At 36.5% G+C, this 26,924-nt stretch overlaps 2 protein-coding genes across 3 annotated transcripts; both read right to left on the reverse strand.

Moving 5' to 3' along the window:
• Nucleotides 1–576: 576 nt before the first annotated feature.
• upd2 (unpaired 2) lies at nucleotides 577–6,594 on the reverse strand. 2 transcript variants are annotated; one of them, XM_017242203.3, is made up of 4 exons: nucleotides 6,366–6,594; nucleotides 2,768–3,378; nucleotides 1,933–2,070; nucleotides 577–1,791 (listed from the first exon to the last, which is right to left on the reverse strand). In XM_017242203.3, exons 1-4 carry the CDS (start codon nucleotides 6,376–6,378, stop codon nucleotides 1,249–1,251), a joined length of 1,305 nt encoding a protein of 434 aa, XP_017097692.2. In that variant the 5' UTR covers nucleotides 6,379–6,594; the 3' UTR covers nucleotides 577–1,248. The 2 variants fall into 2 exon arrangements, with proteins under 2 accessions (XP_017097692.2, XP_017097684.2); XM_017242195.3 differs by lacking the exon at nucleotides 6,366–6,594 and adding an exon at nucleotides 3,469–3,589.
• Nucleotides 6,595–25,319: 18,725 nt separating this feature from the next.
• On the reverse strand, nucleotides 25,320–26,618 carry LOC108125867 (uncharacterized). The gene is made up of 2 exons (XM_070283171.1): nucleotides 26,231–26,618; nucleotides 25,320–25,852 (listed from the first exon to the last, which is right to left on the reverse strand). Exons 1-2 carry the CDS (start codon nucleotides 26,510–26,512, stop codon nucleotides 25,646–25,648), a joined length of 489 nt encoding a protein of 162 aa, XP_070139272.1. The 5' UTR covers nucleotides 26,513–26,618; the 3' UTR covers nucleotides 25,320–25,645.
• Between the last annotated feature and the right edge of the window lie 306 nt (nucleotides 26,619–26,924).

A 26,924-nucleotide genomic window follows, 5' to 3' on the forward strand; every position in this document is an offset into this window, starting at 1 on the left:
TATAGCTTACTATTTAATTACTTATCTCCAAGTTATTCTAAAAGTACCGGGTATTACATATAATTTTCAGTCATTTCTTTCTTAAAAATACAAACAACACTATATAGCCTTTTTCCTGAAATTTGTAAGCCCATCCATCGGAAATGCAAACCAAAGTACATTCTTAAAAGGGCCATAAAGATAATTAATACCAAGACCGCGATAAGAGCTATAATGCATCAATTATTGATTATAAAATAGCAATAAATACCATATGGCTTACTTCCATAAGAACCATAAGAAAATGAAAAAATATTATAAGCGATTATAAACCAGAAATGATCGGAAATGTAAGACTATAGGTATGATTGGCTTACACCACCCAGAGGGCCCATATAAGAAGTGTTTTAACTTAAATAGGGGACTTCTTTAATTCAAAAAAATAATTCTTATTTTTTTTTGGAAAGTCCCCAATTAAGTTCTCCCAGTTCAAAACTACGTTTTCTTTTTTTTTTTTTTTGTCTTTTGTTTTTATTTTTCTTTCACAATCTTAAGGACTAAGCACAATAATGTATATACAAATACTTGTTGGCTGCCTTTAACATTTCATCTTCTCCGATTTTCTCACACAAAACATTCGTCACTAAAAACTATTCAAAAAAATTACTTAAAATAAATCACAGTAGATTTAAGCATTTTTTTGTTTTTTGGGGGCCAGGGCATTATTCTGGCTTTCACATAAATAATTTTTTTTTTAATAAATATATATATATATTTAATAAATAGCTAATAATACAAACACACATATAGTATATATATAATACGAATAAATAAATAAATTACTACACATATAGAGGGTGATGGAATAGACAAAAAAAAAAATACGTTTCAAGGGAATGGAAAATAAATAGTCGCAATAGCTTAGGGAGGGTATGGATGCTCCTCCGTTGTGTGGGTTTTGGTTTTGGAATGATGATTTGGGGTCTGAATGTTCCATGTTGTATATGTGGCATGTTTTGGTGCTAATACTTCTAAAAATACTTCAATAAATAAATAAATACTAATCATAAGTGTCTAAAAACAAATGGCATTCGACAAATTCTTCGTAGGGTGTTGGTTGGTTCTAGGGATCGATCCTCTTTTTGGCTTGGCTTGGCTTGGAGCTTTTTCTTTCAATTTTTTTTTTTTGTTATGTTTTGGCCTTGGTTTCTGGTTAACCTGGCTAATACTGGGCTTGTATTTGTGGCTGGAAGGCTTTTCCAGCATTTTCTAGCATTCCCCGGAAGCACACTCCGATCCGGAACTAATGCTGCCTCTTCGCAATTCAAAACTTTCCGAGCTTCCACCTCGCAGGCTGCCAGAATCCAGGCCTGATGATCCAGCTGCAGTTCCTGCTGCTCCACCCAGCCTGGCCGGGCTGTGATGTCTGTGATGTTTCCGGCTCAGTGCCGAGTGCAGGGTCTTGAATACATTCTCCAAATACTGCAAATACAGCTCCTTGGTGACCTTGAGGTCGCGTTCATCCGCCGCCTCGCTGCCATCGGCTGGGGTGTGGAACTTCAGTCGCTCCTGCATCGTCTCCCGACTAATCCTGGTCAGCTTGGCGCCATTACTATTCGGATACGAGGCATTGATCGTTGTCTCGATCTCGCACAGCATCGTCCTGGCACTGACCAGCAACGCATGCAGTTCATTGGTGACAGCGTCCAGGCTCTGCTGATGATCCTTCCGGTACTTGTACTGAGCCTTGCCCAAATATGCGAAACTGCCCACAAAGGTCTGCACGCTGCGGTACCAGGTCTTTAGTTTAACCTGCAAAAGCAGCGAAAAAGAAAAAATTAAGTTAGTAAGGTTGGTAGCAAGACATGAGCTTGGGAAAACTGGTCTGAGCCGCCCTGGGCGGAGCAGGTCCCGCTCAAGTTAAGAATATGAATATATATGTATAGTACTTACAGCTCCGGTGGATCGCGTCATGTTCGGCAGGAATTTGTATTCGTGCTGCCAGTGCTGGAAGTCGCGGTATTCCAACTTGGCCCGGCTCCGGATGTCGCGGTACTCGCTCATCGTGTTATTCCGCAGGGCGAGGAGATGCTGCAAAAAGAGAGGGGGGAGAAACATGAGTAATGCTAACATTTCTGGTCAGAATGACAAAGTCCAAAAAACAATATAAACTTGAGCCAAGGAAGTAAGAAGTCTAGAAATATCTAATATTTGGAGATTTCTGTTTGGTGATTTTTTTTTTAAATTTAATTTTAGTTTTTATTGAAAAAAGAAATATTAAGTTTTGTTGAAAAAATATTATAATTTTAAATATTTTAGCCCTAAAGCCCTAAAGCCCTAAAGTTAACAAAAAAGCGCGAAAAAGGTCTTGAAAAGTTTTCAAATAAAATTTCTCCAAAAATATTTAAAAATACATTTTTTCAAAGAAAGTCTTAGGAGATTTTTCCAAAGGTTTTAAAAAGCATAAAAAATACTTCAAGAAATTATCCGAAAACTATTTTTAAAATTTTTTCAAAAAAAAAACTTGTAAAAAGTAAAGAATTTAAAATCATTTTTAAAAAAATGAAGAAAAACGTTGAAAAAAAAAATATTCTTCGAAGAAAAAAATCTTTAAAGAAAAACCTTATATTTAAAGCTTTTTTTTACAAAAAAACACACTATATCTTGAAACACATATTATATTTCAATATCACTTTTTCTTAAATCCTTGGCGCACTTTTTGGTATTTTTTTTTTGTTGGTATTTGTTTTAAGACAAAAAACCATAGCCTATCTTGAGGCACACTCACCCTGCGCTTGATCACTCGTCCTTGGCTGGAGCTGTCCTCCTGATTGGAGCTATCACCCGGCTGGTAGACACCACCGCATGGGTTCTCCCACTCCGGAATCTGGGGGTTGGGGGCGCTGAAGAGCCTCAGGTTGTGGCTGCGGGCATGACGTGTCCTTTGGCGGCGATGCAGTTCCCGGCGGGCGGCACGCAGCGCTGCCTGGGCGATCTCCTCGTAGCTGTTCTCGCTGAGGCCCATTTCGCTGCTGCTGCTGCTGCTGCTGCTGGTGTCGAAGTCGGCACTGTCGCTGCTATCGCTGCTGTCGTAGGTGCCTTCGCCAAAGCTTTCGGCCAGGCCGTGAAAAGGATTGGCATGCTGACGCCAGGATGCCAGAATGGCAGCTGCGGCAGCGGCGGCGGCATTGTCTCTCTCTCGCTCCCGCTCTCGGGCCGAGCTCTCGTCCTCGAAGGACGTGGCATAGTCGAGGGCGGCCACCTGATCGTGCAGATGCCTGGCCTGGCTGAAGGGCAAGAAGCTGGCCAGCATCATGATGACCAGTAGGAGTTGTCTGTTGAGATGGCAGCTGGTGAACTGAGTGCTCCTCCTCCCACTGCCGAGATTTTGTGAAGTAACTAAAAAAAAAAGAATTAATTTTTTTTAATTAATTAATTTTTCAAATTAATGTTAATTTTTTTTCGCGCCTTTTTTTTGTTGGTACCTACCGTTTAAGGCAAAGACTGGCATTGGTGGGCTATTAACTTGGCTAATATAACTAACTAACTAAATAACGGTAAATGATGATGCTGCTGCTGCTATTTGCTGCTGCTGCTGCTTGCTGCTCGACGGCTGCTGGCTGAGTGACTGCCAATGCAGCGGCGCTCGTAATTTTGAAGCCTCTGCTCCTCCGACGCTAAGCGCCTCGCACGCACGCACTCCACCTCCTCCTCGCACTCGCACTCGCACTCGCACTCACACGCTCGATATCGATTGCAGAGGGAGAGAAGGTGATGAGAAGGTGGGCAGCAGCAGATTGGCAGATTGCGAGATCGGGACAGATCGCCTTGATTGTAACCGCGAGAGAGAGGAGTCGAGTGGAGTGGGCCAACACAGAGAGTTGCAGAAGAGAGAGAGAGAGAGTGCAAGATCACTGAGCTGGTAATGAGTGGGATTACAATTACAAAGACAACAAAAACAATAACAATTGCATTGAGCAATTTTTTGAAAATTATTTTTGAGTATTTGTCATGAATGGTGGCTCTCTCTCTGTTGCCTGATTGTCTCTCTGTCTCACACACGTTCAACAAAAAATGTTGACTGAATTTCACCAGAAAAGATTACTCATAGGTATTTGGGTTTTTTTTGTTGTATATTTTTTGTTGTTTTTTTTTTTTTTTAAACGTTTCTTTTCTCACTCAGACGTGGCCCAGACTGTGGCTGTGAGGCGGCGGCGGCGGCGGCGGCAGCAGCAGCGGTGGCTTACAGTTGCGGCTTATAGTGACGTCAAGTTAGTAGCCAACCGCCACCGCTAGCCAGCCAGCCAGCCACTCGTTTGTTTGAATAATTCATAACACTCAGTGTATTGCTCTCCCGCTCTCTCACTCACTCTCTGTATCCCGCCGCCGCCGCCACCGCCACCGCCGCTCTCTTGGCCAATCCGGCCCAAATAAGTGCGGTATGTTGCGGTAGGTCAGCGACTTGATAACGCGACTCGCTCTGGCCGGCTCAGCTGCTACTGCTGCTGCTCTGCCAGCGGCTGCGTCGACTGCGATAAGGCACGTGCTGCCGGTTAAACCGTTAGTTGCAGTTTTTTGTTGCCATTTTTTTTTTTTTTTTGCGATCAGCTGGCCAAGGCCAATAATCACTTGGCATTGGTTAATTGGCTAATTATTTACTGGAAAGTTCTCTCGTTTTAACGGAATTCGTATAACGGTGATTAATTTAGCGAAAGTAATGAAAGAGATGGCAATAAAGAAAGAGAGAGAGAGAGAGAGTGGGTCTTCTTATCAAAGGAAAAGGAACTCATGTGAGCGATTAGATCCCAAGCCTTAAGTGGGCCAAAACGGCATAATGGATCATGTGAGCCAAAAAAGGCATGATCCGACCTGATCCCCCAAAAAGGGGCTGGACTTATCAGGAGGAGGCCTATCAGGGGGTTTATCTCCCTCTTGGCCATCAAGTGGGTCGCTATTAGCCCTCTAGACGAATTTCAAGAAGAATTTCAACAAGTTATTAAAATTTAATTACAAAAAGGGGCAAAAAAAAAATAAACTATATATTTTTAATATTTTATTCAGTTATTTATAATTTAAGCTCAACTATTGCCTAATTTTTAGGGTCTTTAGGGAAAAAATACCAATATAAACTTTCTTAAAATTATTAAGATATTTTTTTAAAATAATATCTAGAATTTATAAAAAAGAAAAAACTGCTTATTTCCAGAAACAAAACTAGTATAATTAAAAAAAAACTATTGTATGTATTATGATTAATTATTATTTACACGTGACTGAGTTTCATTCATGGGATTTTCTTTCCCCCATGGATTTTTCCCCACGTTTTTCTAAAAAAGTCTCTAGAACTCTAGAGTCTAGACAAATCAAATGTTAAATTTGTAAATATTTAGTCATTAAATATAGATTTTCAAATGAAAAAGGTAACTATTTAAGTGGGTTTTTTAGATTAGAGAGAAACAAAGGTAATAACTTTTAAGGGAATTTCATTAAAAAAAATAATAATAATAATTGGAAAAATAATAGAAAAAACTTCAGATTTTGATAGAAAATTTTTAAAAGTTGAAAAAAATAAGTAAAGTTTTAAAAGAAAGTTTTTAGTATTAAAAAAGTTTTAAGATGTCTTTAAGGAAAACCTCTCTAGAAATTCAAAAAAAAATTCAGATCAAGACCTTTGCTTTGAATACTAGTACTTAACTTTTGGAATAATTATATTTTAATTTTTAAATAAAAAAATCTGTAGTTTTTCTTAAAATTTTTTAACTTTGAACTGCATTGACGTAGTTTTAAAAACTAAAAAAAAAAAAATTAAGCAACCTGTTGATTATTTCGCCATGAAATCATATTTAATTGCATGGCTATGGCTTTGGGCATTGGATTTCCTTTTATCAAGATATATAAAAATATATATAAATATACACATATGTTGGTATGACCCTCGAGCCAATGGATCCATACAAGATGCCAAGCCGATTATTATCAACAGGTCGATCAATCGAATCACAGGGGGATTCACACTCTTGGAGTATAGAAAGAAAACTGAAGAGTGAAGTGGAGGTGGATGTGGTGGTGATTTAAAGTACGTGTATTATTTATTATTAATCATGGGAACCCAGATACGTTCAAATACCCTAACCATAACCATATCATATACTATATTTGTTGTTGTATATATCGATATATTCGAAATGTTGGCCAATCATCTTTTTATAAACAATTGCGAAAGGCAATGAGGGAAAGTTATCTTCTTAGGTCGGTGATCTAATTGCTACGACGATTCTACGATTCTACGGTTCTACGATTACGCCGCTTTAGAACTTTGTACCTCATTTTCGAAGCAAAAAAAAAAAAAAAAAAAAATGATTTATTTTTAATTTCTTGTTACTTACTTTGATGGCACATTTTTGTAGTTTGTTTACGTTTTTTTTCGACTTTTTTGTCTAACTTGATCACGTTCTATTTTTTGACTACAATGAGTCGGAGTGTTATGTTTTTTTATTTTTCAGATTATATATTTATTTTTTAGACACTATTTTTTATGTGATATGATATAGGGCTTATAGTCTTAGATAGATGTTAAGTTCCTTTTGCACTGTTTCTTTTTTTTTTTTTTGTTGGAGTTCACAGGCCCGGGACAATTAGCATTGGCGTGTGTCTAAGCGAAAACTGATTCATGGTCTCCGGCCGGCGCATAATTTTATATTTATACGAAAATCGCCGGCTGCGTGGTGAGGCAGTCCCCCAGTTTTGCTGCCTCAGTTGGCGTCGCTGTCGCTGTTCGATACCGTCTCCTGGCTATCTCTTCCCAAAGCAGAGCAGTCCAAGTTGACTTTGCTGTCGCTGTTTCAGTCGCTGACGCTGTCACTGCCGCTGTCGCTGCCTCGGTCGCTGCCTCTGCCGGCTTCGACAACGTCAATGCGAAATTCCGTCGCTCCAAACAAAAAAAAAAAAAAAACGAAGAAGAATTGTATTTGGAATCGTAATCGAAGTCAGAAGTGCGCGCCACGCTTATAATTATTATTGGATTTGATTTGTAGGGGAGACCCACTCCCCCCCACCCCACCCCATCCCTAGCCAACCCCTCCACCTACCCTAGTGTTTATTTTTGTATTTACTTTTCATCAATTACGTATATAGTTCCCCCTACCCCCAACACCTCCCACCCCTCTCTAGTGAGGCGACCAACGCCTCGGCCCCAAAAGGGGGATTTTTCTTCACCTGAGCTGGTGTGCGTAAGTGTGCGGACCATACGTGTGTGTCTCATTATGTACACCTTCTTAATTTTTTTTTCTATTTTTTTTTTTTTTTTTTATTGTTTTGCGTCATATGAGAGACTCCCTACCACCTAGTAAAAAAAGGAGGCGTGGCATGGCCACCCGTTTCAATGCGAAATTAATTGCATTCATTGCGAACCGAGTTCAAAAATCATGTTTTTCAAAAGCCATAGCGGGGGGATTTTTTTTCCAGTCTTTCTCGGCCGTGGGAAATTCATCTTGTAGAGCTCGTAGAGTTTCATTAACTTATCTTTATATATTGTATATCTCTATATCACACTTTTTTTCTTCTTTCTTTAGGTCTAAGAAGAAGATCTTGAAAAAGAGAGGCTTCTGAATTCTTAAGGCTTCGAATATTTTGGCCAAGATTCGGTTTGTGATAAGATTCATTCAAGACTTTCAATTTACGGTTTTCGGGAAGGATTTTTGGTTTAATAATAATTATAATAATATAATAAGAATAATAAGTTAAAATTAATGTTAATAAACCTTAATAGATCCGGGAAATTGTTTTTTTTATCAACTTCAAATCAACTTCTATCCTAATCATACTTTTATTTTCTTTTGTTATTCTATTTTCTATATTATTATTAGTTTTTTCTTTTACTAAAAGTCCAAGTTTTCCTTAACTAAAAACTCTAGAGTTTTAAATATCGAGAGCAAGACTTAAGTTTCTAATTATCGAACGTTATAAACAAATTATCGAGTTAAAAAATTATCGAAAATATCGATACATTCAGATATCTTCAAAAGGTAGATTTCTTGGTATTTTTCTAAACTTTTTCTTAGGTGTATATGGTTTTTAAATTGTCTTTAATTAAAACTATTTTTTTTAGCATTAAATTAATAAATTTTTAAAATTTTCTATGAACTCCTAAGAAGTTTGGAACTCTATTAAACAAACTATTAATTTTGTATCGAATTTGTATATATTTTTTATATGTATTATTGTAAATTTTTTTTCTTAAATAAATACACCAATTATGTCCTTCAAAGACCTATATAATATATCACAAATGACTTTTTTATTCCTAAATCGTATCCTCCTAAAATCCTCGTCTAAAAAACAACCATTTCTTACATTTTTCTCCCCCCAGAAGGCATAATTTATTTAAAAATCAAACCCCCATGTTAGCAAATTAATTTCATGCCCTATTTACATAGCAATTGACACTTGATTTGAAAAATCAAATCAAATCTTGTGTTGCGCTTTTCATTTACACATTCTCATCACGCCATCAAGAGTTAACATTTCCCCGGGCCATCAAAAACGTAAAAAAAAAAGTAAAAAAAAAAAAATAAATAAAAACTTTCCACCGTAATTAGATCATTTGGCCAAAAGCAAGAAATGATGATTGACGCACATTTTTGTTGGTCAGGGAACTGGTTTCCAAGATTTACAATTCAATTCGCCGGACCCGTCAGTTTTATAGAGTTGGGTTCTTGAGGCGCTACACTATCGATGGTACAAGATCTCTTGGCTCTGATTTACAATTCAATTTCATGAGATATGGTATAAACAAATATATACTCATATACTAACTATACAGTCTGTCATGGGTAAGTGATATCACGAACCTGCAATTAATGGCTAATTGCTTTTTTGTTGTGGCATTGCCCATATATACGATCATCTCGAACTTTGAACCCAAGACTCATCGCCTGGGAAATTGTTTTTAAGTTTATATATTTTTATCAGAGAAATCAATGCATGACACGACGTTGATATTATAGGAAAGTCAAGTCGAAGATTATAATACTCTAAGTGGGTAAGATCTCAATCTATATGATAGTTTAGATTACCGAAATACATAACTATACCATGTTTAAGCTTAATATCTTGTAGGCCAACCGAGTTACTTTAGATTTTTAGACTTTTAAGATCCTTTAAGATGAAAAATCAAAAAATATTACAATTGGGAATGCTATTCACCCTTTTAAAAGAGTAATTGTGCTAATAAGGTCTTGAGTTTTTTGGCCGACGATGACGCGTTTTAGCGATAAGGTCGCGTGGAAAAGTTTATAAGGCACACAAAGTGGGCGACAGTTTATAGCCAGGTTTGAAGATCGATGGGATTGCGGGTCTATAATTAGGGGGCCCTAAGAACCCGAGCCGAGTCGAGCCAATAAAATGTTTTGATTCAACACTCGGTTAGCACTAATTCTGGCAACTTTTCCATTGAACTCTCGCCCCTTATCAGCCACCAAGTCGTCGTCACAAGTTTTGTGTGCCCGTGCCATTAATGAATTCTTTGAGGGTTTAGGTTTGTAGGGGAAATCACCCCATTGCTGGGCAATTGTCTTTCGCTTCGGTTGGTTGACTAATACCGAACCATGAATGAATAAGCAACGAGACGACCCCTTCAGATAAATTAATGGATACTACCAGTTATCGAATAGAGTTGGGGGGGTACACAAACTGGAGCATTTTTTCGCTCGAACCCCACAGACCAGACAGACGGTATAATGAGTCAGAGTGACACCCACGAGCAGCAGAATTTATATTTTGGCACTCGATTCAATTCACCCATTAATCACAATTGCCTTTATTTGCCAGTAAGCCAAGTTATACAAAATATTACTTATAATCTTAAGGGGGGGTATTACGCATGATCGTGTTTGAGTCTTTCGAGTGGTCATCCATAATGTTACTTGAAGCCAAAATAAATACCAAATGATTCAATGGTGTTTCCCAATTAAAAGTTTTTCCACAAGGGGGGTTTTAAGATCTTTAAAATAAAATAGTATAACCTATTTAAAACTCATTACATTTAAGTAGTTTTTAATCTTAAAGGTTTTTGAATGATAATTTTTAAAGAAAAAGATAAGATTCGGGACTGAAAAGTCTAATCTATAGACTTAATATCATCATACAAATAATATTATAAGAATGTCTTGTTTATACTATATCTTATCACTCAATTTATTAGAACCAATGTCAAAGTTTATCCGTCAACTGATTATCCGTATGGCTTAACACCTAGATAGGTGGGCTAGAATGGGCAGTACCAGGCACCTCAGTATCTCAATACCTAGTACCTAGCACCCCAAGGCACCTTCCACCACCCACCAATTGTTTCTAAAAATAACCATTGACATTTTGTATGATTTGGGATTACTTTCGGATGGATGGATGTATGGATGAATGGGGGATGGGATTATGGGTGGGTGGGTCTCCACTCTCCACTGACGTAGGTGTCATGTTTGCCGTGACGTTCACTTGGCAGCCAATTGCGAATTTCACTGTAATTGCCGTTGATTTATTATCAGAACCCCGAAGAGCAAACAATCGATAATACACGCCAAAGGGGGGAATATTGGGGGGGAGCTCTCGCATATCCTCACCTTTTATCATTGGTTATTAATATTAATACCCAATTTTTTGGCAACATAATTGATATTATCTTGGTAATTAGCATTTAGAGTCATAAGTCCGACCCACCCACCACCCTCTCCCTCGGGAATCAGTAACCCTTTTTTGGATTTTGTGGGTTCCCAAGACCCCAAGAGTAACGGGGCTTCTATGACTAATTAAAGCGCGACTGCGACAGCGACGTCGCACTTTATCGCGTGCCGCTGCGTACTCTGCTGCGACGTCAGCTGCGCGCCGGCAGTGCTGCTCGCGCAGCCGGAATGTGTCAACAAGAGTCGCGTGCGCCGCTGGGAACGCTGCTAACAGCGCAGTCGACAGCAACGACCAGTTGCGCTTGGCAGACTGTCAACAGCAGCCGCTCTGCTGCTGCCTCGGTCGCTGCGAAGCGGTGTAGTGGACCCGATAGTTATACGTTGGTGTGGGGTTGGGGTTGGGGTGGGGGTGGGGGCGATTGTAGTGGCGGAGTGGGTGGTTGGGTTAGTCACTTGACAAACGGAGGCAGACGAGCAGCCATCCGGGGATCCAATACATGGTGATTCAAACCTTCATAACCTGGTCAGGTGGGTCGGGCAGCCACACGCCTTACCATAACCACCCACACAGCGGCCACCACCCTCTTGCTCGCACTCCCTTTACCACCTAAGCCCTAAAATGATGGAGGGCCCTGGGAATTACCTTTTTAATTATTAATTTTTTTTTTCTATTTTTAAAGCCTAGGGAAGGTAGCTTTTTGATTGATTTTCTTTTCTATTCAGTTTTTATATTTATTTAAAATATTTTAGATTTATTTATTTACTTTTATATTAAGTCTTTTATCTATTTAAGTTTTATTCATTTATGCTTTAAATAATAATAAACAATTTGTTAAGAGGAGCCCCAAAATTAAGGTTGTACTCCAATGAGTTCCGTTTCAAAACTGATTTTATTCGTCAAAGTTCTCTTATAAGTACGATACATGAGAATCTTAAAACTATTGAAAACTACTTATCAACGCACTGCACGTTGACATGCTATGCGACCCTTTCTCAAGTGCGATAAGCGGATGCGCTTATGTTTGTGTTATTTATGATGCTTATGTTTGTGTTAGGCTGCAGGGGATCGGTTTTAGATTATGCTGTTTCACTCATATTTCATGGGTCCGATCCCTTGAAACTCTAACCTACGAATTTCTATAAAAAATAGTGTTCAATGCTTGAACATTCTGGAAAGGGCCACAAAAATAGGCGTAAATTTTATGTGTTTTGGATTAATATTTTTTGGATAAATTTGATGTTACTTTAACCTTTTCATCGATTATAATTTTTAGTGGACTGTATAAATGTTTATTTTTGTTCTTGTATTTATTTAAATACATTTTTTTTCTTTTAATAATTTGTGAATGAATTATTTAAGAATATTTAAAATTATTTAATCTTTTATTGGTTATGTTCAACCTAATGTTTGAACATCCTGCAAGGGGCCACAAAAGTGCCTTAGTATATATTTTTTTTTCATTTTAGATTTACTTTGAAAATTTTATTTTTTTTTTAGATTTACTCAGAAAAATTTATTTTTTCTTCGATGTAGTGGACTGTAATATTAAAATTTTAGTTTTACTGAAGGCAAATTTTTTTTTCAAATTGCATTTTTTTTTTTTAAATTATTACCTTCTTTGTCAATTTTTTTTTTTTTTATCATTATTTTTTAAATTATAAATATTTTTTTTTTTAAGTTTTACCATACCATAAAGTTTTAAAATTTTCTATATTGATGCGTGTTCCTCCTGAAGATTATGTAAAAGGATCCGCACTGGATGCTGCTGATGGTGTAGCTGGTTGTTTTTTCTGCCGCTGATGTTGTTCTTCTACTCGGTGGTCCTGCCGCAGACGTTGGACCCGCCGAATAAAATGCCAAAGACTTTGGCTGTCGTTGTTCCCAGGAACCCGAATTTTTATTTTTGCTCGATATTTGGCCTCGAACACGCCGTACATTATTTTCAATATTTATGAATTTCCGGTGTTGTTCCGGAAAAACATACTTTTTTTTTTTTTACACAAGTTGTGTTTTTAACTCCTCGCGCCGTATCGCTTTGGAGATCCGATGGCTGAATTCCAGCCCAAAGATTTTCAATAAATATTCCGACTCAGGCCTCGGATAGCCCTGCGCTAAACAAAAAACGCACTTATTGCTCGCAATTCTCAATCTCTGTGTCCCTTACCACTTGGGGGGAAACGACAGAGGACTACGATTTTACACTGAGCTCTTTTATGCCCAGTTCGCAGCCATCTTAGCTACCTTTGACTGACTGTGTCAATGCACATCTAGCCACTATTTAGGTGCCAATTTTAATAGGAGCCCCAAAATACGGTTGAGAATACTCCTTGAGCCTTTTTTTTTTTTTTGACTCATTTTTATAATTTTTTTTTTTTATTTTATGCCCATTGTGCATTTATATAATTTTATTCTCTGTGTTCCTTACCTCTTGGGGGGAAACAACAGAGGACTACGGTTTTTAAACTGGGCTCTTTTTTACCCAGATCGCAGTCTTATTTTTTAGCTACCCCGTGCTGAGCATTTTTTCTACAGCCACTTATAGGTGCCGGTTTTTTAACCCTGAGTCTCTTACCACAGGGGGGAAAACGTCAGGGTGCCCCGAAGGACCAAATGTTAAGAGGAGCCCCAAAATAAAGGTCGTACTCCAATGAGCTCCTTATGGAAACTGATTTTATTCGTCAAAGTTCTCTTATAAGTACGATACATGAGAATCTTAAAACTATTGAAAACTACTTATCAACGCACTGCACGTTGACATGCTATGCGACCCTTTCTCAAGTGCGATAAGCGGATGCGCTTATGTTTGTGTTATTTATGATGCTTATGTTTGTGTTAGGCTGCAGGGGATCGGTTTTAGATTATGCTGTTTCACTCATATTTCATGGGTCCGATCCCTTGAAACTCTAACCTACGAATTTCTATAAAAAATAGTGTTCAATGCTTGAACACAATTTAAAAATCATTCAAAAATTGATAGCAAAAGTAATCGATTATGTAGATTTGATAGCTTATTTAAATGAATTAATTTTTCTTTCTTGTTTTAAATATAAATTTACACTAAAGGCTTTATTTTATATTTTTCTCTAAAATCTCTTTCATTTCTTTTGATTTTTTCTTATTATTTAATTGATTTTTAGTCCAAAATTAATATCTATACGAAGTACTTGTAAAAAACAAACTTCTCTCTACCTCTTTATAACCTCATTACATTGTAACCTATAGTATTTGTAAACAATACCATAAAATACCATTTAATGTAATAATAATAAGCCATATAATCGGTTAAAATAAACAAAATGCACTTGGGCGCAAAAAAAAAACGCAACTTGATTAGATAAATTAAATGTTAAAAAAAAAAGAAAAAACAGAGCCACATGTAAATATTAAAAGTAAAAGTTAATTGTGGGAAAAATATTATCAAAAGCTTTAGGGATTTTGTGAAAGGATTTATTTACTAAATAAAATAATGAAGCTTCTCAAAGAGATTATATGAAATTGATTATATGATTGATTTATATAATTATATTATATAAAAAGTAGATCTATTTTTTACTAATTTTTATTGAAATTCATGGTCCATATATTTTCTCATAAAAATACCCCTTTTCCGGGATTGAGTTTCTTCATCCATCCGTTTCTTTGGCAAAAAGGAAGCCAACTCATCGCGTGTGAATTTCTTGACTTTTGGAATGGATCGGCAAAACTTCACTCGGATTCGAGTTTGGAACCATCTTACACATCGCGAAAACACTTCCGTTTCGACTTTGCTTCACCAAACACACAAAACAACAACAACAACAACAAAAAAAGGGTAAATAAAAATAAAAATGCGAATTCTGTTCGCATCATCATCGATGCCAAAAATAAATTTTTTTTTTTGCGAAATTTGCATAGGCATTTTGGAACAAAACGGCCTTGCCCCTCGTCTCCCCCAAAGCCAAAAAAAAATTCAAAATCATTGCTAATTTTCATTAAAGACTAACAACAAGTGTTTGTGTGGGTCAGTTTTTCGGTTCAATATATACATTGTTGGTTTTTTTTGCTTTCTGGTCTCGATGCTGGGATGCTTTTTTGCTTTGGACTCGTTTGGATAGCCTTTCCCAGCAATTGATGAGCAATTAATGTTTTTGTTTTTTTTTGCCTCGTTTGGCTTGGGTTTTTGCCTTTGTTTTTGGTTTTTTTTTCTCTTAAATTTTTTTTTACTTTATTTTTAATTTTTTTTGGGCAACCGGAACGGCATTCCAATTGCCTGCGTTGTATTAAATAAAAAAAAAAGAGATCTGTCTTTTGGCGGCATTGGTGGCGGCTTCTGACCATTTCCACACACTGTGATTTCCTTTTTTGGACTTTGGACATTTTTTTCGTCATTTATTTTAACCTTTTTTTTTGGATGACTCTTTTCGATCAAGGCCTACTACCCAGATGCAGAAAAGTCCCAGGGAATTTACGGGAAATATTGAGGTGATGGGTTTTTTATTTTAATTTAATTATTTCGTCACTGGTATTTGGAAAAAAAAATTAAAATGAGGTTTTGCTTATGGGTTTTTAATAGGTATTGATACCAAAGATCAATAAAATACTTTAATTTTAATGAAATTCTTAACAGAATTAAAAAAAAACTTGTTTGGGGTATTTTGTTTCAAGCATGTGCCTTCGTCATTGGAATTTTGGCTTTAAATTATGTCTTTTATTGATTTTTAGTAGGAATTAATATCAAATATTACAGGAATACTTTATTTTTTAATGGTATTTTTTTTCTCAAGGAAGAGCTTTTGTCACTGGAATTTTTACATATATATGAGGTTTTTTAGTAGGTTTTAGTTATGATTAAATTAAATAATGTATTATCAAATAATTTGATCTCAAATATACTTTTTTTGTATCTTAGTCCAAGGATGTGCTTTCGTCACTGGTATTACGCCCCTTTAAGAGGTGTTATCTTTTTCCTATGTGAATTATAAGGCTTTCTAGATCTATAATTTAGTATTTCGGCATTTCTAAATATATAAATCAATTAATATACCTTTTTAGAGATAGGTTTAGGAATATCTTACTAATACTTTGAATATTTGCAATAATAACCTCTAAGAAACCAGCAAAACTATTCGCAATTCCCAAGCTCTTATTCCAAACACAAAGTAAACCAAAACAAACATTGAACTTTGCTTATTTATAAACATTGTATTCCAAGTCAATATTTTTACAAGAAACTCAAAGAATGCCAGAGTAAACTCGAAAGGGGCTTCCCCAAACGAAAGACAATACCTAATGCCCTTGATAAGAATGCAATTTTTTCTTGGTTCTATTTTGCAATTTTGACCTTCAAAACAGAGTGTCTCTAATCTTGGCTTTACATTGACCGAGTTGGGGTTTGAATCGCCTCGACTTATAGCCTCGTCTGGCAGCGTTCGACTCTTCGACTTGAAAGTGTTCCGTGTCTTGTTATTGAAATTGCAATTCAAGATCCAAACACGTACCACCGAAACGCATCCACTTGATTTACATACGAACTCCAACACGGCTCATAAAAAAAATAAGACACTTTGGGACGGAATGAAAACAACAACCTGACCATGTCGTGTCTTACCTGAATTTATTTTTATTTATTTTTTGGTGGCTTTTGTTTTTTTTTGGTCGGCAGCTTCAAATAACACTTGAAAAAGTTGGGCAAATTATGACCCAGAAATCGGAGATTGTTTTTTTGGGGGCTTACAGGGATTCTGGGTTGTACCATATCTTGGGCGGGGAGTTCTCTAGGGAAAAGGAGCAAGTCTCTATTTTCAAAGCTCTCACAGTTTTTAGTCTTGAGTTTCTACTTTGATACCCTTCAGTTGAGGTATGGAACGGGTATATAGTATACCTTCTGTTGGTAAACACTTTCTTTCTTTCTCAAAATTTACCACAAAAGATAAACACACTTGCGTTTTAAATATTTATGAAATTTGTTTGAAAATTCCTAAGAGTGACTAAGAGGCATCTAAAAGTTGGAAAAAGATTTTGTAACGACTGGTTTTTCCTTTTTTTTTTCTGTTTGTTCTGGAACATCTGCAAACTTGCAACTGCAACTTGCAACTTGCAACTAGCAACAGCTTCTGGTTGTTAATTTGATGTGGCACATGTAATAAGGCTAATGAGGTGGGCCCCGGATTGCAATTTGATCGGCATAGTATAGCCCTAACCCTAGATAGAGTCTCCAAACCCAGTCTCTGCCCCTGCCCGTGGTAGGCATCTTGCAACTTGTTGTTGGGGCTTTGGTGGCATGCAATGATCATTGAAAACTGACCACCATCAAAGCCGCACAGAAATCACGTCTTCGTTCCCATTGTTGTTGTTTTTCTTTCATGTCCATGTCTTGTCCGTTCGCCTGTCCGTCCGCATGTCCATTCTGTCCGCTCGCGATCCTCTGTCCAACGGACAGCGGACTTTTGTAAGTAGCCAAGTGCAAATGTATCGATTTACAGCGTAAACAACGTCCCCGTCTCGGAGCGATGTCGGTCTCAGAAAACGGGAACAGAAAATCTTCTGCAAGGAATGAAGAAGACTCTCTTCGTAGATTGTGGGAGAGGGGAGGGGCACTGTTGCACTACCGAGACAAGATGCCAACGCAGCAAAAGCGCTTACAATGTTGAAGAATCCATGTCTGGGAAGACGACTGCATACTGAATACAACATATACACCAAGTATATGGTACTTGCCTCGCCTGAAAACGCCGACAATTAAACAAAATTTGATACAGCCAGTGAGCTAAGTGAGGTTTCTTTTTGTAGATGTCCGGACCTTAGGGGTCTTAGTTGCATTTTATTTTGAGGTTTTTGAACTGAACCGCCGAGTTACAAACGAGTCTCCAGTCCCAGTTGAGTGTCTGCGCATAATTATGCCAAACAAATACAAAAAAAAAATGAAAGAAAAGTCGCGGACAGTGGACAGTGGACATCCATCAATCAATTAGTCAACGAGCCTGGCCAAAGCCATCTTATCTTAGCCGGGTCGATGAATCAGTCAGCAATGGGACAGATTTCAGATGTGTAGGCGTTCTCGTTGCCATTGCAAATCAATAAACTTGGCTAATTAAAACGAAAACAGAGAGTGCCAACAGAGGGGAGCGGGATATAGACCGATTCTGTTGCCAATTATAACCATGGCAAAAATGGCCATCAATCGGTTTGTGCCAAAAATACACATCACACATCGTTTCCTAATAACCCAATTAAAGACACCGAAAACGACCTACGCACCTTGGCCCAGGTGTTATGCGTCATGCCATGGTATGATGACGCCACGGAATTCAAAACACGCGCCGATCTTTTTTTTTACCCCGTCTTCTCACAGTCTTGTGACGTCACAAGACGCGGCTTGACTTGACCCACAAAAAACAAACAAACCCAACAACAACAAATATATAGCATAAATAAAATCATAATAAAAAGAAATTAGTGGGAAAAAGATAGTGGTTTTGGTTTTTCGGAGGAAGACAAGGCGAAGTTGAAATACTCTTATGGGTTTAGAGTTGTAGCTTTTTATAGGATAACCTTAAGTAGGATGGCCTTCAGGCTAAACTTCTTTTAAATCTTCATTATTAAGTCTCAGAATAATATTAAAACCTCATTTCTTAAGATCTATAAACTAAAGTCTTATGATTTAATATTCTATAAGGTGTTCAGACATATGTCTGAAAATATATTAAAATTGGAAAGCTTTAAAATTTAGAGATACAATAATGGCGGACATATGGACAGACGGACAATGGTTTAATACATGAAATCTATAGGCTTTAGTCTTTCGATCTAAGATGCTATAAGCTTTTTAGTTATATAAACTATACATATGTATATATAAATATATAGACTGAATGGTGATTAAAATAAACAATAAAATAATTAAGATCAAGTTATTATATTGACGGACAGACGGACAGGGTAATTTAACTTATTGTTAACTTACTTGATAATTTTAACTTATTTTAAATATATTTACTAAAAGCTACAAAACAAAATTAAAATAAATGTCAAATTAAAGCTTGAAATATTTAAATATTCCGTCAATATATTTTTACGGACAGACCTACAAGCGGACAATGAATGTCTTTTTTTTGAATGAATGGGAATACTTTCCCTCTAAAATACCGCCATTAACTCCATAAGACTATAAAGCAGTAAGAACCTGATAACAAAATCCTGAATACCCCCTTAAAGAGTATAAGAAACCCACGAAATAAACTTTTTTTGAAGCCGCCTGGCAACAGTTGAGATTTCGATACAGGGAACAAAAAAAAAGATTAATTTAAACGTTCATCTTGATTTTTTTTTTTGTTTTATTGGAAAGACCCCTGTGTGAGGTGGTTTATTCTTAAACTTAAGAGAAAATCACATTTTAATTGTTTAGCTAATTTCACCATAGTTGGTCATTAAATTTTTGTGGTGGAAAATCCTAACCTAAGTCAAGCTAGAAAAAAGTACCCATCGCCCCGGCAATAATTTCCAATTTCAATACAATTCGATAGAATGCCCCACTTTTTTTGTTTTTGTTTTTTTAATTAATTAATTAGATTTTCAATGAATTTCACAAGGTAGGTATATCTTTAAAAGAAAAAAAAATTCCCCCCCTTTAACGATTCCAAGTTTCTTGAAATCTCCACACATACAATTTGTATTTTTATTTTTTATTTTTTATGTATGAGCTGTCGCGGAATAGTTGTTCAAACAACGACCTTTGTAGGTCAGTAATGTGCGGCGGGGTTCACACGGGGTGGTGAACAGGTGTTAAGGGGTGGAAAGGGGAGGATTGGGGGTATTGTCAATGACGTCAAGGCACGCGACTCGCATTTGTTAATTGAAAACCCGACGGTGAGCCGCTTGCCAGGTGAGAAAAGCAAACGAACGAAATCAGATTGCAAATCGCAGAGAGTGTGTGTCGCTAAGCGGGGCAACCACCCGGAATGACTCACACATGATTTTATTAACACTGCCAGTTACTATATGTATGTAGTACCTCGCCCACACCACTAACTGGATGGATCAGTTATCACTCCAGTACGGTAGGCCTTACACGGTGAGAAAACGCGGTAATTGCGACAATCTAATCAAATATTTAACCTGATGAAATTCGAAATCGGGAATATCACCTCAAATGACAGCTATTTATATATATATATATATATATTAATTGCTAATCTATCAGAGGCAATTACAATTTACACTATGATTGGGGTTAATGATTAATAAGAGCCTAATAGATTAGGAAACTAGGGGACTAGGTCTATGCTATCTATTAGAAAAGTTTTCTTCAAGGGGTTGGTCTAAGAGCTATAGAATATCTTTAGAGCTCTAAAGTAAGTTTTAATTTCTATCCAATATTTAAATAGTTTTTTAAAATAATACATCAAATATATAATTTTAAGAAATAACGATTAAGCTTAAAAAAAATATTCATGTTATACCTAGCAAAAGAAAAGGTATGCTATGAGGACCTATACAAAATAACTCCTTTAAAATAAACATTAATGTTCAAAACAAGAAAACCCCTTCGTTTTTAAATAAATAAAAAATTAAAAACCAACTTAGTCTTGTAAGCTTGTAAGTCTTAGAGAGTCTTAGATAAAGAGAGGTTTAAGTTCCATAGCTTAAGAATACAAAAATCTTCTTAAGACATCTCCTTAAAAAATATCTAAAAATTCAAATAAAAGCCTTAAACTTAAGCTTAGCAAAACTTAAATGCTAAATAAACAAACTATTAATTATAAACTTAAAAAAACCATTAATTTAAGAATTTTAAAAGCCCAATTCCTACACTCATCACTTTAAAATTCTCGTGTCATTTATTTTATCATTTTATAATTGGCCAGCAATTTGCGATAAATGAGCAATTTATTAAGTATTTATTAGACCCTTGTAAAATTGTGAATTGCGACAAAAAAATCCAGTTGTCCGCCAGACATATAATAGCATTATATTAGTGTGATTAGTGCAACAAATACCCCCCAATATATATATTACTTCCCGGCAAAAGCCAAACAATAATGCAACATTTTCTGATGCAACAAGGTCGTCGCTGGGCCTTATCATCAATTTAGTTATCATTCCCATATATAGATAAGATCAGGGGGGAGGTGACACGCCCCCATACTCGAGTGGAGGCTCGTCCCGTGCGTAGTCTACTGTACGTAGCACTACCCATTTGACATTTCATTTAATTGGGCAACACGGCAATCAATTGCAAATGCCAGGTCATCTGGATAGGCTCATAAATCCCCATACCGCCGTTGATAATAAATCATAAATCGCCGCAATCCGCATTCAATCTAGTTAATTGTAGTCGCTGACGCACGATCCGGGAGCGATATATCTTTACCAGATAAACATTCCATGCGTCAAAGTATCTAAGGGATAGGGTTTGGTTCAAGGTAAAAGAGAAGGTGTTCTTAGGGTAAAGGTCTAAAGGCTAAAAATAGGTGGTATGCTACTCTATAATATCTTTCACATAATCTATATATCTCTATAAGAATTTTTAATAAAAGCTCTATAACTACCAAAGCTACCAACCAAAAACCTGGCAATATTACGAAATAGAAAGTTATCAGAAAAGTATCATAAAAAAAAGAAACCAAAACCAAAACCAGTGCGTAACTTGAACGCATTCCCAACTATATCGTTTTTTTTTTTTTGGGAATTTCAGGGCCTGATGAAATTAAAAAGCTTAATGGAGATCCCATAAATAAACCTTTGATCGGCTCTGCTTTTGGCTGCTCTGCTTCTTTTATTTAATTTGTATTCATAAATATTAATAAATAATAAATATTCTGGGAAGTCCTTGGTAGGATCAAATCTAAAAGGTTCTCGGAATGCATAGGGAACGTCATCATCATCCGGTGGTTGGTGGTGATTCAATAGGAATCGCAATCAAAATGTATTCATAATCCTTAATTCCCCTATAGGTATATACTTTCGGTAGCTGTGAAAATTGAATCTAATCATCTAAAAAATGATATGAAATCATGTTATAAAAAGATTTTTATGATCCTCCACCAGAAACCTTAAAATAAAAATAAATAAACAGCCAATCAAGCGACAAAAAAACAAAAATAAATAATCGCGAATCTGATCGTTTTCTGATTCTTCAGTCTTTATTTTTTTTTTATACCGTTTTGCGGCTTATTTTGTATTCTTTATTTTTTTTTTTTACCTTTTTGCTGTTAATCATTTTGTGGTATCGTCGAGTTAATCTTGTTAAAACAAACCGTTTCAATAAATACAGCGATAATGCAATTTTAATGCCATTAAGATGAGCACCAATTATGGCCAGCACCAGTGGAGTATCAACTATGGGGTTGTGAGCTTCCCGGCTCACAAGACCCTTCTTCTTCTCTGACCCTCTTCTCCTCTGCCTTCTTCACCCGTTTTTGGGGGCTTCGTTTCATTTCATCTTTGACCGCAGAATCATTTGCGAATCCTTTAACCAGTGACGGCAAAAGTTTTACATCCCAACCCACATGATTATCGGAGCGATACTCTAACTTTTAAGAAAATCAAGTGGGGTATAGTCGGTAGATAGGAGACTTTTGTAAGATATGTATTATTTTTAATGATTTTATTAATGGTTTTAAAAATAGAGGCACTAATATGTCTCAGTATAGTTTTTATTAGAGTTTGTTTTATTTTAAAATTTATCTAAAAATATAAATTTTATAGAAAAATAGGACCTTATCAACAACAATAGGAACTTCTTTTTATTAAAAAATTATGTTTTTATATTATTTTAAACATATGATTAAAGATACAACATTTTAAGTATTTTTTAAGAGAATTTCAAGAACCTGGTTTTAATGAAAATCTTGATAATCCTTAATATAATAATCCTAATTATTACAAATTTTAATAGTTCTCTAAAACGTTAGAAAACAATTATATGGGAATTTATTTTTGGTTTAGAATAAGATTTTAGACTTTAAAACTTAACTATTTCTTAGATTTTAAGGCTTAGGTCTCACTTAAAAGTAAAGATTACTAATATATAGAGACCTATTTAAAAGTGTTTTTATCGTTTTAACTATATACCTATATACTTTCAATATTCTATATTTTATAAATAAACTAATTATTTAATTTTTATCAAAAAACAATTATTGTATATATTTTTCTATCGATATTCCCATCGATTTTTAATAAAAATTGGCTTTCATTAAAAGAACCTGATGAGAAAAGTAAGGACATGATTTAGGCCTGGGTTCTTTGGAATTCTCTCAATCGAAGCTTTGCCATTATTGCCATTATTTAGTAATAAATGAAAACTAAACCATAAATATTTATTTAATATTTTCAAAAAAATTAAAACCCCTTGAAAGAGGATCCACAATTCGTAGTACCCACTCCCAGTGACGTTTCTCGATTCGGAATCGGATCGGATCGTTTTGGATCGAGCATATCCATCTCTGGGCTTAATCCGCTGGCTGGCTGGGATTTGACAGACGGCTGGTGGATGCGACGGGGGGAGGATGATGTGGGTGGGGGAGGGGCAGACTTAGGGGGTCTTTTGGGACTTATGGGGGCTTAAAGGGTATATGTGTGTGTGGTTGTGTGTCTCTGGCTGTGGCTGTTGCTGCGGATTGTTTTTTATTGTTTATTTAACATTTCTGCGCTTTTATTTCGCGCTGTCCTGACCGCCGGTGTCGCTTTGTTGTTGCTGGACTGGCTCTCTTGCATTTTCATTGTTCTTTATGATCCTCATTTAAAATTCAAGCTTTGTTTCATTAAGAAACACGTTCGCAGTCCCACGAATGGATACCTGCTCCCCTTTTTTTTTGTTTTTATTTTTTTTTTATTTCGTATTTTTTTTTTTTTTTTTTTTTTTGTGGATCATTCCTGGCCAGCGCCAATTTCGACATTAACGCCGCCGACGGCGCTACGCAGCTTGTTAACGTTTTTTAATGCCCTCTCCGATTCAAAGGTTAACAATCAGAGACGAGAACGGACAACAACAACAACAACAAGAACAATAAATTGGAATGGGCATCATCGCCATCGCCATTGATAATAAGCCGCTCATTAAAGAAGTCGGGAATTTTCACAGCTTCCTTGATTTCCCTATACAGTCCCCTCGCCTTTTTGGAAGACAGAAACCTCTTCTGTCCTGGTAGGCCTCACAGGGAGACATCCTTTTTTGACAGCTGCCCGGGTACCACCCAAAAAATAAATAATAATAAAAATAAAACTAAAAGGCCATGGAATGAATATGAATTTTTACAAAAAAAATTCTGTAGTACATAATTGGATCTCGTTGAGTGGACCACAGATCGGGATCTAAGATGTGGGCGTTTACCAACTCCGGTGGTCAAAAATTGTTACCATTTTGATAAAGAAAATAAAAAAAAGAAGGACAAGAGCTATGAAAATATACGGAAATATATAAAACAGTGACCTAAAAATTAATTTGAAATAAAATTGTAGTAATTTTTGCATTTCAACCTCTTTTGGTTTCAGAGTTATAGACAGTTATAGATATATCAGTAATATATGTTGAATTTAAAGTATTACCCTATAGAATTGGGCTATAATTAGAGTTGTCCTTTATTAAAGAATTGTAGCTTTATAGAATAAAATTATATACATTTTAGATAATAGTAGTATATTCTATAATCTCTATCTCTATCTATAATCCGTATCATCCTTTAGCCTTTATAGCTATTACACTACATCTATAGTCTGTCTATAGATTAGATCTATCTACATATATCTATAGAATCTATACAGAATATCTTCTCTATTAGTACCGGGTATCATAAAAAAGCTTACTTGCTACCAAACTACAACTAAAAGTCCTCAGAAACATATAAAACTTAAGAAACAAACGTTCTTAAGATCTCTAAATAGAAATTTCATTAAAAATAATCAATTTAAAACTCCTCCCTAAGAAGTACCGGATATAAATAACAAAACTTGACTAAAAAAAACAAACTTCCAAGACTCTAAACCAAAAACACAAGCAATAAGCTTAGATCAATATAATCAAGTTTATAGCGCACTCGCAGCATCTGGAGTTGATAAGTACCGGGTATAAATACAGGTGCTTATTATCTATGTAACCCAATAGTCTCATGTCCGGCTCTAATAGCTCAATTCGCAGTGTCATAAAAACTGAGATTTGGATGCCACATCTCGCCCTTACCCTCTGAAAGCAATCTCATGGAAGTTACGCCACCAAGTCCCAAGATCACCACACCAGAGCCAGTCGTAAAAATAAAAGTCATTGACTCAATTTTGGAAATGCCTCACACACGATGCCGCAAAAGGGTAAAAAAATAAAAAAAAGATGAAGAGGGGGTGTGTGCTGGGAAGGGGCTAAGGGGGCGTGCCAGCAGGCGCTTGTGATTATCCTTTCGCACGTTCGGCGTTGCTTAACAAATCATAAATATGGCCCGGGCCGTCGCCGGTACCTCTGTTATTGATGGTGGTCGCTGAAAAAAACCACAAAGCAGCCAAAAGAAGCATCAAAAAAAAAAAAGCAAAGAATAAGTAAGGAGGAGGACAAGGAGAAGCACCAGCCAAGCCAAGCCAAGCCAGCCAGCCAGCCAGCCAGCCAGCCAAGCCATCCAAACGAGAACCAGGTTTCCAACATTTTTATGGAGGCCCCCAGCTTGAGTTCCCCACCTCCCCCCAACAAAAAAAAAAAAAAAGCTTCAATCATTTAATAAGCGCTGTTGCCTCTTGTTGTGTGTTTGTTGTTGTTGTTGGTTGGTTGGTTGGTTAGTTGTTTTGGGCCACGACAAAAGAAGCCTTCCGCCATGTTATTAACTTATTCATAACAATAACGAGATCAGCACGAAATACCGAAATACCGAAACCAAAACCGAAACAAAACTTGCTAAGGAGATGGGGTAGGCTTTTGGGGGTAATCCTTAAGAAAACACTGGCTCTTCTTACTTCTCTTCCAAGGATCTCTTAAGGATTCGGCCAAAAGACATCTACCGTTTGGCATCTCTTATGATTTCACACTGATTTAATTTTTTTGTAGATTCTGGCCGCCGTTACGAGCCATCAACTTTCGTAGAGGACGACCAAAGTTCATCCTGGGACGTCGTTCCGGCGAAGGTAATGGTGTGGGTGCTGGACGGGGATTGGTGCTATCTTTTGAATTGGTTCTTGATGAGTTTTCCGGTTGCAGTAACTTCCGCAAGGGTCGAATTATTTTGGGGGTTTTAAACGTCTAGGGGAAGGAGGTTGTAAGTATTTAATTTCAGACTTGTAGGTCTTATGGTTTGGGAGATATAACAAGTAGAAGAATTAAGCGGACACGCAAGCGGACAAGCGAACAGGGTATTTCTTAGTTTTCAGGAAAGGACAACCAGTGGAGAACAAATTCTTCAGTTATTTATTTTCTATAACATAAATCGAATCTTAAAACAGTTTCAAAGCTTAAACTCTTAGATTTTTGGAAAATAAACAACTTGGAACTATTAGGCGGACACGGGACTGTTTAATTCTTACTTTTCAAAGTAAGAATGATCTTAAAATATAGTTTCAAAGTTCAAGCTCTTATATTATAGAAACTAAAGCCACTGAGGACAGGACTATTTTTATATACCTTTTCAATTTTAATTGGTATTAACGTTTGACTTATTAAGCACTTCCTAGAATTCAATAACCCCATCCGACTCTCCACATCCATTATTTCTGGCTCAAGGAACTCGTCCTGGCGATGCTGTTGCTGCTGGATCAGCTGCCATAGCCGGCGGGGATTCAATAGGAACTCGTCCTGACCAAACAATCTGTCCAGCTCGGCAATATCATCGCACAGTCGACGATGATGACTCCAACAGCGACGTAGTCCTTCATTCACCTTACCGATCACTTGTGAATTTTGCATCCTAGTTGGTTATATTGAACTTGAAATTTGTCTAAATCGTCTGAGTCCTGAAACCGAAACAGAAAAAATAAAAATAGCCCAACCGAGAAAAGTAAATAAAAACAAATTAATAGTGTGACTTTATTATTTTTTTGTGAATTCCAAGCCTGCTGGGGTTTTTTTTTTGTGGCTTCAAATCAATGGGGGATCCTGCATATTTTAGTTGTGAGTGTGAGAGTTTGATTCCCAAGTCACAGTTCATCAATCAAATGTTTGGGGATGAAGATGAGTTATGGATCATTTATTGGTTATGATGAGTTATGATGTTATATCATTGATCACAATAATGGAATGGATGTTTGAAAAATTGCATCGGAGAGGGTTTTTTGAAGAAGAGTTTAGGGGTTTTGGGGTGAAGTTAATGGGGAGTTTT

This window comes from Drosophila bipectinata, chromosome XR (assembly GCF_030179905.1).
Source record: "Drosophila bipectinata strain 14024-0381.07 chromosome XR, DbipHiC1v2, whole genome shotgun sequence".
Lineage (NCBI taxonomy): Eukaryota > Metazoa > Arthropoda > Insecta > Diptera > Drosophilidae > Drosophila > Drosophila bipectinata.